Here is a 13488-nt window from a genome sequence, read left to right on the forward strand (position 1 = left end):
TGTGCCAGTGCATTCCAGGAAAGAATCAATTGCTTAATCAATGAATTACCTTGTTTAAACATAAATATGATGGTTGTTTTATATTTATAGAAAGAAATATGTGATATGGATGGAACACACACACATGCACACATTGACACTCACAAACATTGTACATTTGCAATATTTGAGGAAGAATGTATCAAAAGATACAGCAAACCAATAGTTACAGCATTTAGGGGTATATTTAACATTTTAAGGCTTTTAGTATTTGAGTACATGAATGCAAGTAGTATATATAATTTATTAAATGATCAATACGGTTTATAGGTAATTCAAATAGGAATCTCATTTGCTCAATGCTTTTTAAAATCGTTTTTAAATAGTACAGTCTTACAGGTCATCTGTAAGCACTGTGCCATTGGGTTTTTTAAACAGCATATTCAACCCAATATTTTTGTGGTAGAGCTCTTTTTCTTAGCTAATTACAAATATGTTATTCAAGGTTCTGTGAATTTACTGTGAACTGTCATATATATATATATATATATACACACACACACAGATATATATATATATATATATGTATTTTTTGACTGAGGGATACATTTTGCAGACCAAAATTCCATTTTTGACTCCACCCTCTAAAATCCTCACCACTAATTGGATAATTTAAGGACTGGGGAAGGACTCCAAAGAAACTTTGGGTTAGGGGTTTCATATGTACTGCATAGTTACAGGGTGAGTCTAACCTTTGATCAGATCTAGACTAATTAGTGATGTAGTATTTAATTCTGACACAGCCATACATATAGCAGGCTATGCCTGAGTGGTCTCTTGCCTTGCCTCCATCAAAACTTACAACATTCCAGTGGGCACATGTGTCAAAACCAACACAACTGTATAGGTTTGCAAGCAAGAACATTCAAATACACAGACCTTGAAAATAGTATTCAATGGGCCATGGTTTACCAAACTGCAGAATTCCCTTGACCCTCTGACTCAAATGCAAAAAACTTTTAACACCCACTAACATTCATCAATTCTGCCAAGTATTTACCTGTCCGCTTTGCTTGTTATTATTTACAAGATGTACCAGCTGTGTCCAAGTTGCCTTAACTGAACGACTGACAACTTACACACGTGAATGTGAAACACAAACCAATATAAAACAATAAGAAACATTTTGGAATAATTTTTCTGTGTGATCAGATGTTTTGCCTTCATAGTATTCATTTGAATGGTGATTTTCTTTAAAAATCTGCATACTAGCCTGGTTCATACCATAATATTGTACACCTTGTGCAATCACTTGTGTTCAACTTACCATTTTTATTTTAAATATACAGTGCAGGGCACATTATTTTGTCGTCCTGAGTAACCTATTCAATAAACCACAAACGGAGGAGATAAAATTGGTCAACCAAATATTTATATTCAAAATTATGCTGTGAGATTGCAATCACTTCTTTATTCTGTGTATTACCTAAATTACCTTAATGTAGAATTACAATATCCTGCAACTTTTGTAACCTTTTTTCTGCTTTTGGCATTCATAATTGACAATGTCATTGTTTTCTTCTGTGCCTGGGCTCTACAGTGCTCCCATATTAGGAGCATTTGCTCCTGAAAATTGATGTGTGTAAACTGGAAAAATAATTTAGGAACACGTCTACAAATTGGGATGGATTAGTGTGCACCTACATTTTTCAATTCAGGACCATATGTGCTCCTTGGAAAAAATGTTGGGGCAGGGCCTAATTCAAAACTAAAAGTGTAAAGATTTTCTAAACTGCTTGTGCTCGATATGAAGCCGCATATAAAAGGCAACATCCCCGATTTGTATTTGGCGCGGATTGACGCAGCTCAATGGCCGCATCAGCCAATAAGAGCACATTTCATATGGGCACGCCTTTTGTGTAATCAATCCAGGGATCAGCGCGTGTCTCATACATTGTCTTGTGTTCCCGCTGTATCAGGGCAGACAGCTGGTTTTGAACCACAGCGCTAAGCTGTCTGAGCTGTGAAGTTTTGCTCGACCGCGGAGACGCTGAGAAGATAAGACATAAAAGTGTCATGAGCGAAAGATTTGTAGTTATCCGTGTTGGGCAGGGCGATGAAGCCCCCACGGTCAACAATGACCTACCTGGCGATGGAGGGGCTGCTGAGGGCAACGATACAGACCAGCAAGACGCTGTCCCTATCCTGGAGTACAGTAGAGAGCCGAACAAATACGGTAAGATCATGCAGCTTGACTACTGACGACCTGGCCAGTTATAGCCATGTAATTATTTATAAAAATTTTGTGGCTCACGTTATATTTTTTTAACCACTGAATACCGAGCTGAAATTGTCGAAATTTTACACCAGTAGCTTTTCCTCGTTTAATTATAGTTCGCCGGTCATTTATGTTTGAGAGTCTGTTTTGAAATATGTGGTTCTCTTTCTACCTAAGTACCTAAATCAATTAACGATATTTAATATAACGTTAGCGTAGTAGCAGGCTAGCTAACATTATAGAATGTGTTGATGCCTGATGTTATTATTGAATTTAATTAAATTCTCGATAAAGTGTGTTTTTCGTTCATCTGTTCGAAAGTGAAGTAGTAAAAAAAAGTTTCCCATATCCAGACAGCATGCTAGTTGCGATTTCCTTGGTGCATCGTAAAAATTAATTTGTTAGCTCGATAGGAACTAACGTTCGGCTGTTAACGAGTTGCATGGCAACTAGCTGCCTGGGTGGCTTGCAATCACAGCGTGAACCTTGTAGCTTTTGAATGAGTCGTGAAATTTAGCTAATTTTATCGATTCAGTTGTCTAAATGCGATTCATAAAGCAGTAGGTTAATGCGGCAATACTACATGTCGCGTATAATTGGAGGATCCCGTGCAATCAGTCATCTTCACAATTGTGCTTTTTATTTCTGCGGCTTTAGTTGGATCATTTTCCGACAAGGGAATAATCTTGTTGCATATTCCGTATGTTACTGAAGGCCTTCTGTCTGTTGTGTTGAATAACTGCCCGCGCAATCCCTTCAATAAACAGCATCGTCAATTTTATTTTGGGAAGGCATGCAATTACCGGTCACCTACACACCACTAGTAGAGATACACAACGGAAAGTTTCCCCTGCTGTATCTGGAAAATAAGAATCAAAAGCATGAATTGGTTATTTTAATTGTGCCAGTTTCCCTTGGGTGGGAGGGCTTTTTTTTGCGAAAGCAGTGCTTTGTTTCAGGTTGTGTTTAATGTAATAGTCCTACAGTACATAGCACAAAACCAGTGCGATCGGTCTGTGCCATTTTGTTCATGCTCAGAAACATTCAAGTTGCTTTATCAAAATTCATGCTTTTGCTCGCCGGTGTTGACAACACTTTAAGACTGAGAAATATCAACGAGTTTAGGTCCATTTTCTTCGAAAGGATATCCAATGATTCTTTTTAGATGGACACAATCTTGTCCTATGCACTTCTGCTCTGTGATTTAGGATTTACAATTAGGCACACATTTTCCTGTAGGAATGCTGTGTACTAATGACATCTAATGACAGCTTTGCCAGTGCTATGCTGAAACAAACTGAGTCTGCTTACACACTGTCCTTTTCAACACATGGTATTTTCTCTAGCCAATTTTGTATTATAAAGAACATATGGAAAAAGAGTTTGCTGCATTATAATGTCTTGGAGACAAGAACACTGAACTAATGAGTACCCATTTTCATGATCCATGTGTAACATTTACTTGCAAATAAGATGATTAGCATGCGTATTGGTATTATTGTATTGTTTTTGTAAAGACTTGTATCTTCTGCTACACTGGAAAAAAAAGCTGCTTTCATTAGCCTATGTGATTGGCAAAGTCCTTCAAAATCTATAAGGACAGAGGAAATGAAATTTTTTCCTATTCATTTTATCAGAAAATGATACTGTTGTGGTATACCCATGTTGTCTAGCTTTGATTTGGCAAAGGCATTAATCTTCACTTGTGGTAATGAATCATGGTCATCAGTTATCAAAGGAAGGAGAATGCGGTGACCCACCCAGTTGCTCAGTGTGACAGCGAGACAAAGCAACACACCACATTATTGTGTGATTTGTTGCTAATTAGAGCAGTGGTAGCTGCTGAGCTGTAGACCAGAACACAGGAAGAAACACTGGTGCGAATATGGGCCAAGATGTTAGCGACTTAGCGCCTCTGTGTGCCCCACTACTCAAGGACTCTACTTGCAATACAAAGCAATAATAAATGGCAAAAAGTAACGAGGTATTCACTAAGTTATAGTTGGCACAATTTGTACTTGGTAATTAGCCTCCAAAATGCCTATACTACAGATAATTAGCAAAATAGTCTTGTAGCTTATGGAACCTGTGTTTTGTAGTTGTCCAGTGACCATGATATGCACTTTTGTACGTCGCTTTGGATAAAAGCGTCTGCTAAATAAATGCAATGTAATGCTAAGGTGTAGGTCCAGAACTAATTTAAAAGTACATGACATCATCAACTATTGGTGCTGTTGCAAAACCTATTGCACTCAGGCAAGTATTGAAGTTATAAACATGCAGACTACTTAGAAATTATAGGCTGTGCATAAGACGGCCTACTTTATGCAGAGGGGGCAAAATCCTGAGCTGGTTAGTTTAATTACGTAATTATTCCAGGAAAATTTGTGATCTTTAAAGGCGTGCTCGGGATGGGAACTTTGTTTGTCCTCAGTGCTGACATATGAAAGATGTTAAATGTAGCCTATTAATTCCCACATTGGATTAGACAGGCATAGTGTAGCTCATTGGAGCAGAAGGTGAAAAAGTTCACATTACAGACCAGTTGTGTGAGGTTAGTGTGGTATTTGGAGGCCTTTACCCTGTCTGATTGGCAAAGTAAGTTTTTCGCATCAGAAAAGAAAGTTGAAACTTCAGACAGCAAGCTCTTCTTCTGTATCAGTGATGCAACACTGCCATAAATTATGGTTCCTAATTCTTTAGAATCTTTAAATTCAAGTGCCAGGCACGCTTTGGTCCAGCTATCGTTAAGAGGATTATATATATATATATATATATTTTTTTTTTTTTTGTTCCAGTTCCAGAACATTGAGATAAAAATATATATTTTTGGGCCCCCGGGCATGAAATATAATACAGCACAACAAAATCCAAAAGCAACCATCATAAAACAGAATGAGTCTTGATGATCTTACAGGTCAACAGCATCTTGATGGTGCTCTGGATTTGTGCTCAGCAACCAGGACAATCATATATAAACAAAATCCTTTAGATACCCGGTTAAAGAGTACTTTTGCATTTCTAAGCTCGTGGTAGAATTGTGGTGTAGGGTTTATGGAGATACCAGGAAAGGCTGCCTATAATCTTAGACGCTTAATTACTGTGGACTTTAAAGAGCTCCGCATGTGCTCTGGGTCTCGTAGTGTACATCAATGTCGGCCATAATGAGGGAAGAGACTCCCACTGCCAGAGGATTTCAACTGGAGGTCAGTTTCCCTCTCCCCTCTCTGCAGGACCAGAGGCTGTTTTTATCATTATTATAGATTCAATGCGTTTGACTCTGGCTTTGCTGAATGTTGCTTGCTGGGTTTGTGGGAATGTGGGCGGAGCATGTTCTCTGGATTTTGGCGATACCAGGCTTTTACAACCGTATCCAAGACGATGAGTGACTCAGTATGACAACCACCAGTGGGTAAGCACAATGGCTGTCATATTTCAGGACATTGCTTGCGTGAACAGTGACTGACTTTGACACTGAGAGTGTTGCTGCTTTAGTGCACACACGCATTGCCTTTAGCAGTTGCTCAAGAGCACCACAATCAAGCCTCAGTGTTCACAGAGGTAATGGTGCCCCTTGGATTTTCCTTTTCTTTCGGTTATTACCATCAGCAGCAGCTTTGTTTATGTTTCCCTCTCGATGTACTGACACTGTTAGCAAATGGAAAGATTAGTATAATCCCTGATCTGCTGGATGAAGAGTCCATCTAGTGCAGGGGTGTTCAATCCTATCCGAAAAGGGCTGGCGTGCGTGCCTGTTTTTGTTTTAACCCAGCACTACGACACCTGTTTCAGCTAATTAACTGATCATGGTCTTCCTTCAAGACCTTTCTAAGTAGAATGTCTCAATGATGTTTTGGTGCTGGGCTAGAACAAAAAACTGCACCCACACTGGCCCTTTTTGGACCCTCTGATCATTTGCAATGGTGTGCACTTGCAGTCATTGAGATCCACAGATGGAGATGCCCAGCAGCTGAGACATAGATCAACATGTGATACATGTTCCCTGTAATCAGTGGCGCCAATTAAGTAATTAAGACCTGACTTGAGATAGGCTTTCCAGACATCTGTGGACTTCAAGCGGATGATGCTTGCTGATGCGGTCTTGCAGAGTATACGATTGGTCCTCCAAACAGCTGTTCGGCTCACATCCTGGGTATGGATGAGCGTGTGTGCAAATGAGCCAAAGGGTACGGGCGATTTTCCACGGGATTGGTGAATGAAAGCAGTGCTGACCCCACTAAATGCTTTCGGTCTGGAGTGTCAGCCGTGTATTTTGGGGGTTGAAGTCACGGAGGTCACTTCTGTTCCTCTGGTGGGGCTCGTCAGTCAAAGTGAGACGAGTCGGGACTAATCGGCCCGTACCCCTGGGGGCTCCCGGAGCGCCTGACCCCCGCCCTGCCCTGGGTATCGTGTGTTGCGGCACGTCTTTATTTGGACACGTATCTGGGCTACGTGAACAACTGGCTTCAATGTCCCATGTTTTCACCAGCGCTATACATCCATGCTTACCGTTCATTTGATAATATGCTGACATATGATAGGCTAGGCTCTTCAGTCAGTCCGTCTTCCTGTCTCTTCTCATAACCAATTTTGGCTTGATAATAGGCTCCTATCATTTTTTATTGCATTTGCCATTGTGCTGGAAAGACAGATTATTCCAACTAAGGTGATTCCATTACACATTTTCCATGACTAACCCTCTGAAAGATAATTTCCATTACTTAAATGAAATAAGGAAATGATCACGCAATGAGCCTACATGTTTATTTGTGTGGTAGCTGCTCGTCCCTTCTTCTGTGGCACTGGGTTGTTGTGGGCTGAGGTGTGCTGCCAGTTTGACTGTTTCTGATGGAAGGTTTCCAGTAATGTACAGATGTGACAGCTGTTGAATGTCCAGCCATAAAACGCGCTGTGACTTCAGAGGGTTTGAACAACAATAAACGAGAAAAAGAAACTGATTGGGCACCACATGCAAGACTTCTTCAAATGCCTGAGCCACCTTATGTATGTTCTGTTTTTTCCTCGAGCGCTTCTGCCAGCTTCTGTTTGTTTTTTCGCCTCCGTTACTCCATTCACTCTTCCCAGTCTGGGAAACCTCTCCCAAGCTGAGGAATGGAACGCGCGCCAGCGTTCCGCACGAAGAACACAGAATTCCGCGAGTTAGGCTACGTGTATTCTGTTTCATAAGCCAAAACGCCACCCGATCCCTCCGTGTTGAGCGGTGGTCTTTAGACAGCTGAATGAGTGATAGACATGTATGGTGACATTTGAGAAGGTCAGGCTTAGCTGGTCAACCGAGAAACTGCTGCTTACACCGAGGCATGCTGATTTATAGAAAGCCTTTGCCTATCTTTTGCATGCAGCATTTTTTTGTGAAAAACTTAGAGTCATTTAATGATTTAATGAAGATGTACAACATATCATATTAGAATCCATGGGTTGGAGGACGGTTAAAAACTTGGGAGTTTATTGATAAGACGGACAACAGAGTGCAGTGTTATATTGTAAGGCAGTGTTGCACCTGGATTGTAGACACCATACTTACAAAAAATCAAGGGAAAAAGTGTTTTTGACTGTAGCTGCTGGTTTTTCTTCTTCAGTGGCCACTTAATGGGTTGTTTTTAAGCTGAGATCAGTGGTTTTCAGTGGTTAGGAAATTTTCTTTTACAGAGCCTGTAAAATATGTCATGGAAATTTTGTTACTGAAGTGACCATTGGACTTTTGTTTTTCTTTTCAAAATGTCTGGAAAATGTTACGATGAATGAGCTGAAGTTCCAATATAAATTTGTTTTTCTGGTTGGATGTTTTTTTCAAATGAGATGTTTCTTTGCATGCTGGCCTTATTTTTCAGTTTTATGCTCTGCATTGTGTTGCTAGCGACAGTATTTTAATTAAGGATCTTGGTACGCACGCATTTAAGGATTAGGTTGCATTTGCGGTTGTTATGCATCACGCAATGATGAGTCACTGATCTTTACCGCATCTGGATATCCCATCCTATTCACTGTGCCCACCTCATCAGCTCATCCTATCATTCTAAAGATCAGTGAAATCATGCTATATATCATACAGCGCATTGTTTTCAAAGATGGCATAACTTCTGCTTGAGGAGTACCATCACTATGGCCTGCAGTGATTCTTATGGCCAGTAGATGGAAGCAGTCTGTCAACAGGAGTCCTGCGCATCTTCTCCCTCACGCAGTTTAATGGCTGGTCTCCGTAATGCCATTGCCTCAAAGAACGGGCCTATAAATCTGCATTAGAAACTCAATACATCTAAATGGCTCAATACCTTTAATGGCACGATGCAGAGAAGGCCCTTTGGTCAGGAGATCTCCATGCTGGAGGGAAAGTGTTAGAGGAGATGATTAACTGAGGCTGATTTAAAAAATATATATTGCTTTACTTGTTAAATCTGGATCGTATGCTGCGAATACTGAAACTAAGATGGAAGTTGCTAAATTAGTTAAGCATGCTCTCTTTGAAATATTTTGTTTAAATGTCCAGTAAACAAAGAAGACCATGTTACTATGAAACAAGGTAGATTATCAATCCTGCAACATGCTGGAATAACCAGTCAGTATGAAGGATTGCTCCACATTCATGTACTGTTCCCATCTATGAAAGACTACAAATAAAACTCTGAGAAACGCAGAAATGAAAAAGTAGAAAAGTTAAATGGCATTCTTTTCAAGCCATTCAGACGTTTCAGGCCAGGACAGGTGACAGTTTGCAAGCAAAGTCATTCTTCATTAGGCTACATTGAAAACTGCTTCCCCCGATAGCCAATGCCTGCTGCAGTTCTCCGTTTGCCTGTTTGTGCTCCGGGTCCTGTACTCTGAATGGATTGCATAACGGAGTAAAGCTGCCTGTCACTTCATGTTTGGCTCAGCTTCATTGTCTTCCACACGGTGTCAGACTTGTGCGATACCCACTGGTCTGGACACACATTCTGCGCCCCCCAAACTGATTTCTAATCATTACATAATAACTAAATTATAAGTAAAATAGTGGATTGAGTGAGAGCTAGGGCTAATTTGATAGGAAAAAAGGTCATTGGCAAGCTGCCTGGCAAGCATACATGCCCAGTAAATTAGGATTTTAAATCCTTTTAATGCAGTGATATGTAAACCTAACTAGGGGATTTTTAAGTATTGCTGCATGAGGCTTGGATTATAGAATGATTAATCGATTTCTTTATTGCTGCCTTAATGGTAATGTTTTTGTATCTGAGGTTTCAAGATCCAATTGGTAAGCCTCCAAGCCACAATTATTTTCATTGTTGTTTTTAAATGAAGGCACAGGACAAAATGTTTGCTTTCTCTTATCAGATAGCCTAATTTGTGCTTTTTTTTTTGACTAATCGTTTCCATCCTTTTTCTTTCACGAAATATATTGACTACTGTACATTCAGGTCATTTATCGATGTGCAGTATCCTGGAAACGGAATGTATTTAAAAAATATCAAAATATTACCAAAAATGACCCCTCTTGAGCTATGTGCAAGAGGAGAACCTGATGCCTGATGGGAAACGCATTTCTCCATGTCCGAGCTGTTTCCCGGCAGTGGGGTGGCCTGTGTCCCTGGACGGCCTGCTGCTGATGGGAATCTGGTCTCATCTGCATCCTGCCTTCCTGTTCATGGAGCCACTGTCACACCTTCCCCTCTGTTCTGCACATGAGCATCACTGCGCATTTCCTGCCCTGGACTGTTTTAGGGGAGCATTAAAAACTTGGCCTTAAATGTTGATACTTAATGAGATAACAAACCTTGTTTTCCCTTGTCTACCAATTCTATGAAACAATATCGTGGAGACTATTAGCCATTATTGCCTATAGGGATTGGGCTCACCAGATTGGACATTTCACAGCATTTACTGCCTGAATGACATGCGATTTAGCCATAGAAGGTGATGTGCCCTCTAGTGGTGTATCCAAATCTGGATTTGAAAATATACCCACAATGCATTGTATGCAGTTTTTTTTTTTTGCTTTTTGGTGTTGACTGATCATATTAAGAGGAATTCTTTTTTCCTTTTGTTGATAAATCGCGCATATCCCATGTTATTACAGAAAATTATTTTGGGGAGAAAACAAAGACAAACTCTACCTTGCCCAGTAGCCTCAGGAGCAATGTTAAGTTGCAGAGATTCCTCTTGCCTCAGTTCTTTAATCCCACAATTCTTCAGTAACTTTAAGAGAAGGTATTTCCACAAGCAACCTTAGCATTAATACTTAGAAATCCCACTTGCCTTTCAAAACTAATAGAGCAGATTTGGTTTCTCATCCTTCTGTGGGAACGGATTGTGCTTTTTTGATCTTTTCAACTTTTCTCCCTGTGAAAATGGCAACAACACCAGTGGAGGTTATTGAGATGTTTCATTCCATGCATGCTGGTCTGCATATTGCTGGGTTCCAGAACAGTGGGCATTTGTTAGTGCTGTTATAACAAAAACACAAGCTCTTTGAAGGACACGCAATACCTTCACTTCACAACCTTCTATTTTATGAATGTGGCTTCCATATTTTACTGTGGGTATCCTAATATTCTGGGATGTAGCAGCTAATAAATAGCAAAACAAAAACAAGGACAACAAATCTAAACGGTCTCTCTCTCTCTCTGAGGTGCAGTACGTCATGGCATAGTTGCCTGTCCTCAACCTTCCTGGAATGGAAATTTCCACTGCAAGCCGCCCTCTCGCCAGTACCGTATCCAGATGGCAATCAGAATCTTAGCCTTGAATGGTTTCTCTCATTCACTGTCACGGTGTCTGTAGTTCAAGTGGATTGAGTGAGTGTAGTCATTAAGAGTGAGGATATGCAGGTGGCTGATAATCCATGGTCATTCATATCACATTTATGTGTCTTCTTAGAGAAGGGGTAAATGAGCCCTCTTTGTTGTCATGGCTCCGATCATTCCCTGTGTGGAGGCTGCGCTGTGCATGGTCCTGTCTGCCTGCTATTGGCTTATTCTTGGCAGAGCTGTGCTTCACCAAAGCTATGGAAGCATTACTGGTAGTTGACCTTATTCTTTGTAATTAATTTTACTCCCTTGTGGGTTCGCTCTAAAATACTGTTTATGGACGATTTAACCCCAATTTAACTAAGAAATACTGCCTGTACTGACATTTCCCATTGACTACTATTAAAGGTTAGCCCTGCTTTCTCAAAACTCTCAAGCCATTTGTTTTAACATGAGCCAGCAGCAACTTGAGCAGCCCTATGCAACTGCCGCATATAGCATTGCATTTATGACTAATCAGGGTATTTCCTGGATCGAAATAGGCGGTTACTCTGTGTGGCAGAGACTGCGTTCGGCCTGGTTTTCCTGCCATTGTCAGCCCCATGTGTTGTCTCCCTATATTTTGCTTAGAATGTAAAGCCCTGTTCTTCAAGAGACCAGCACAGTGCATTGAGTGCTAGGTTATAAAAAATAAAATGTGTGACAATAAAAAATTGGAACAATTTAATTATTTATTGAAAGTTCCAGAATTGTGGGGAAATGCAGCCTATGCTGAAGGATGTACACATTGTTAGCGGTCATTCTACAGGAATAATGGTATTTTCAGTAGTTATGCCTAAGACATTTCAATGCAGGAAAAACCCTGCTACTGCTATTTTCCAGGAAATACGTTTAAAGCCTTTTATGTACAGTATATACCCTAAAAGCTGTGGTGGAATTGAGTTGAACAGTAGGATTGCTGAGCTAGTGATAGTGCTTAATTTCTTTGTGCTCCTATGCTTGCGCGGTTCTGTTCAGATGGAAGTGTTCAGCTTCCCTTCGTGTTTTATTCTCCCAACTGTAACTGTCTCCCTTTGTCCTTTTATAAATAGGTCCATAAGACTGAAAGTAATGGGCTTTAACATAATGAATACTGCTGGGGAAAGACCACCAATTACCAGCTATTGTGTAACAGTCCATCTTGTGGATCACTCTCATCGCATATTTGGCATTTTTCCCATCCTAAAAAATGCCAACGAATAAAACGACTGCAAACCATTATGCACTTCCCTTCAGTTTTGAGGTTAAGCTGAAGGCTGTTATCAGTATGGTGAAAAAGCTTTGGGCTTTCAAAGGCATTTTAACTCTATAAACCAATACTAGCCTATACTGTACATTAGCATTTAGTCTTCGTGGGAGCTTATAGTTCTCACCGTTCCAATTGATTAGCTTTATTTTTGGTATATAGCATTATAACCAGTAGTGTGTATTTGCATTTTCCACATGTATTTGAACAGATACATGTGGAAAATGTAGATTTTGGTGATGCTTGTCCACTTCTCATTGCACGAATCTTGGGGAAATACATTTTAAATAGATTTTTTGGGACTAATTTGTATTAGCATGGACGTTTTCAGTTTAGATAAGGAACACCAGTGTTATGAAATTCCCCAAACAATTTAATCACCTTCAGCATCTTTCTCACTGTTATTAATGGTCTACATTATAGAATTTTTGAATTTTTTTTTATCAGGTTAATAAGCATTTTTAGTTCAGCAGCCTGTTCATTTGTGCATAAATTTGTAAACCTTTTAAGATATTCTGTTTCTCAAAGAAGAGAGCATTTTTTAATCCCTCCCTAATGCTGATGTTAAGTCAGATTAATTCACAGAAATGTATGGAATTCCACAGCTAATAGCATGGTTCATTTTAATTCACATTGCTAGTCGTAATGATTCAGTGTGTACACTGCGGTGAGCTACCATCTGTTACCATCCTTGTGTGTCCCAACAATGTCAACAGCTTAGGCAGTCAAACCTGACAGTCAAAGTAGTAGAACGGAGAGTATAGAATCAGTGCAATGATGCTGGAATGTACAGGACTGCATTAATAATTTAAGAAGCTGGATGCATGTTGCGAGAGGAAGTGCTTTTTGAAAAAGGGCGAGGGCAAGGGTGGAAGATAATTGTGCTCAGCAGCAGTACATGCTGTTAGGATTCCTGTCATTTGAACATGCTGCTGTAAATGAGGTCATTATGTATTTCCGAGCGCTGCCGATACAGTGTTTTCATTCAGGGCTCTGCGCTACAACATCTGTCAAAGGAGCACACTTGCTCCTAAGTTGAGAAATTTAGGAACAGACTAATGCATCCTAATTTTTCAGGGGCAAATGCTCCTAAAATGGGAGCCCCGTACAGCCCTATCATTGTCTTGATGAACTCAGAGTATTCTTTATTTATTTTAATAAAGTTGTGAAGTCAACTTTCGTCTTGTATGTTATTGGCCTAT

General features: G+C 40.0%; 1 protein-coding gene across 2 annotated transcripts in view; it reads left to right on the plus strand.

Moving 5' to 3' along the window:
- Positions 1-1900: 1900 nt before the first annotated feature.
- slc12a7b (solute carrier family 12 member 7b) overlaps positions 1901-13488 on the plus strand; it is a 68198-nt gene continuing 56610 nt past the window's right edge. For both annotated transcript variants that reach the window (XM_064331278.1, XM_064331282.1), the window contains exon 1: positions 1901-2215. In XM_064331278.1, coding sequence (XP_064187348.1) covers positions 2056-2215 — 160 coding nt within the window. In that variant the 5' untranslated portion in view covers positions 1901-2055. The remainder of the gene's footprint in view (positions 2216-13488) is intronic.

This window comes from Anguilla rostrata, chromosome 4 (genome assembly GCF_018555375.3).
Source record: "Anguilla rostrata isolate EN2019 chromosome 4, ASM1855537v3, whole genome shotgun sequence".
Lineage (NCBI taxonomy): Eukaryota > Metazoa > Chordata > Actinopteri > Anguilliformes > Anguillidae > Anguilla > Anguilla rostrata.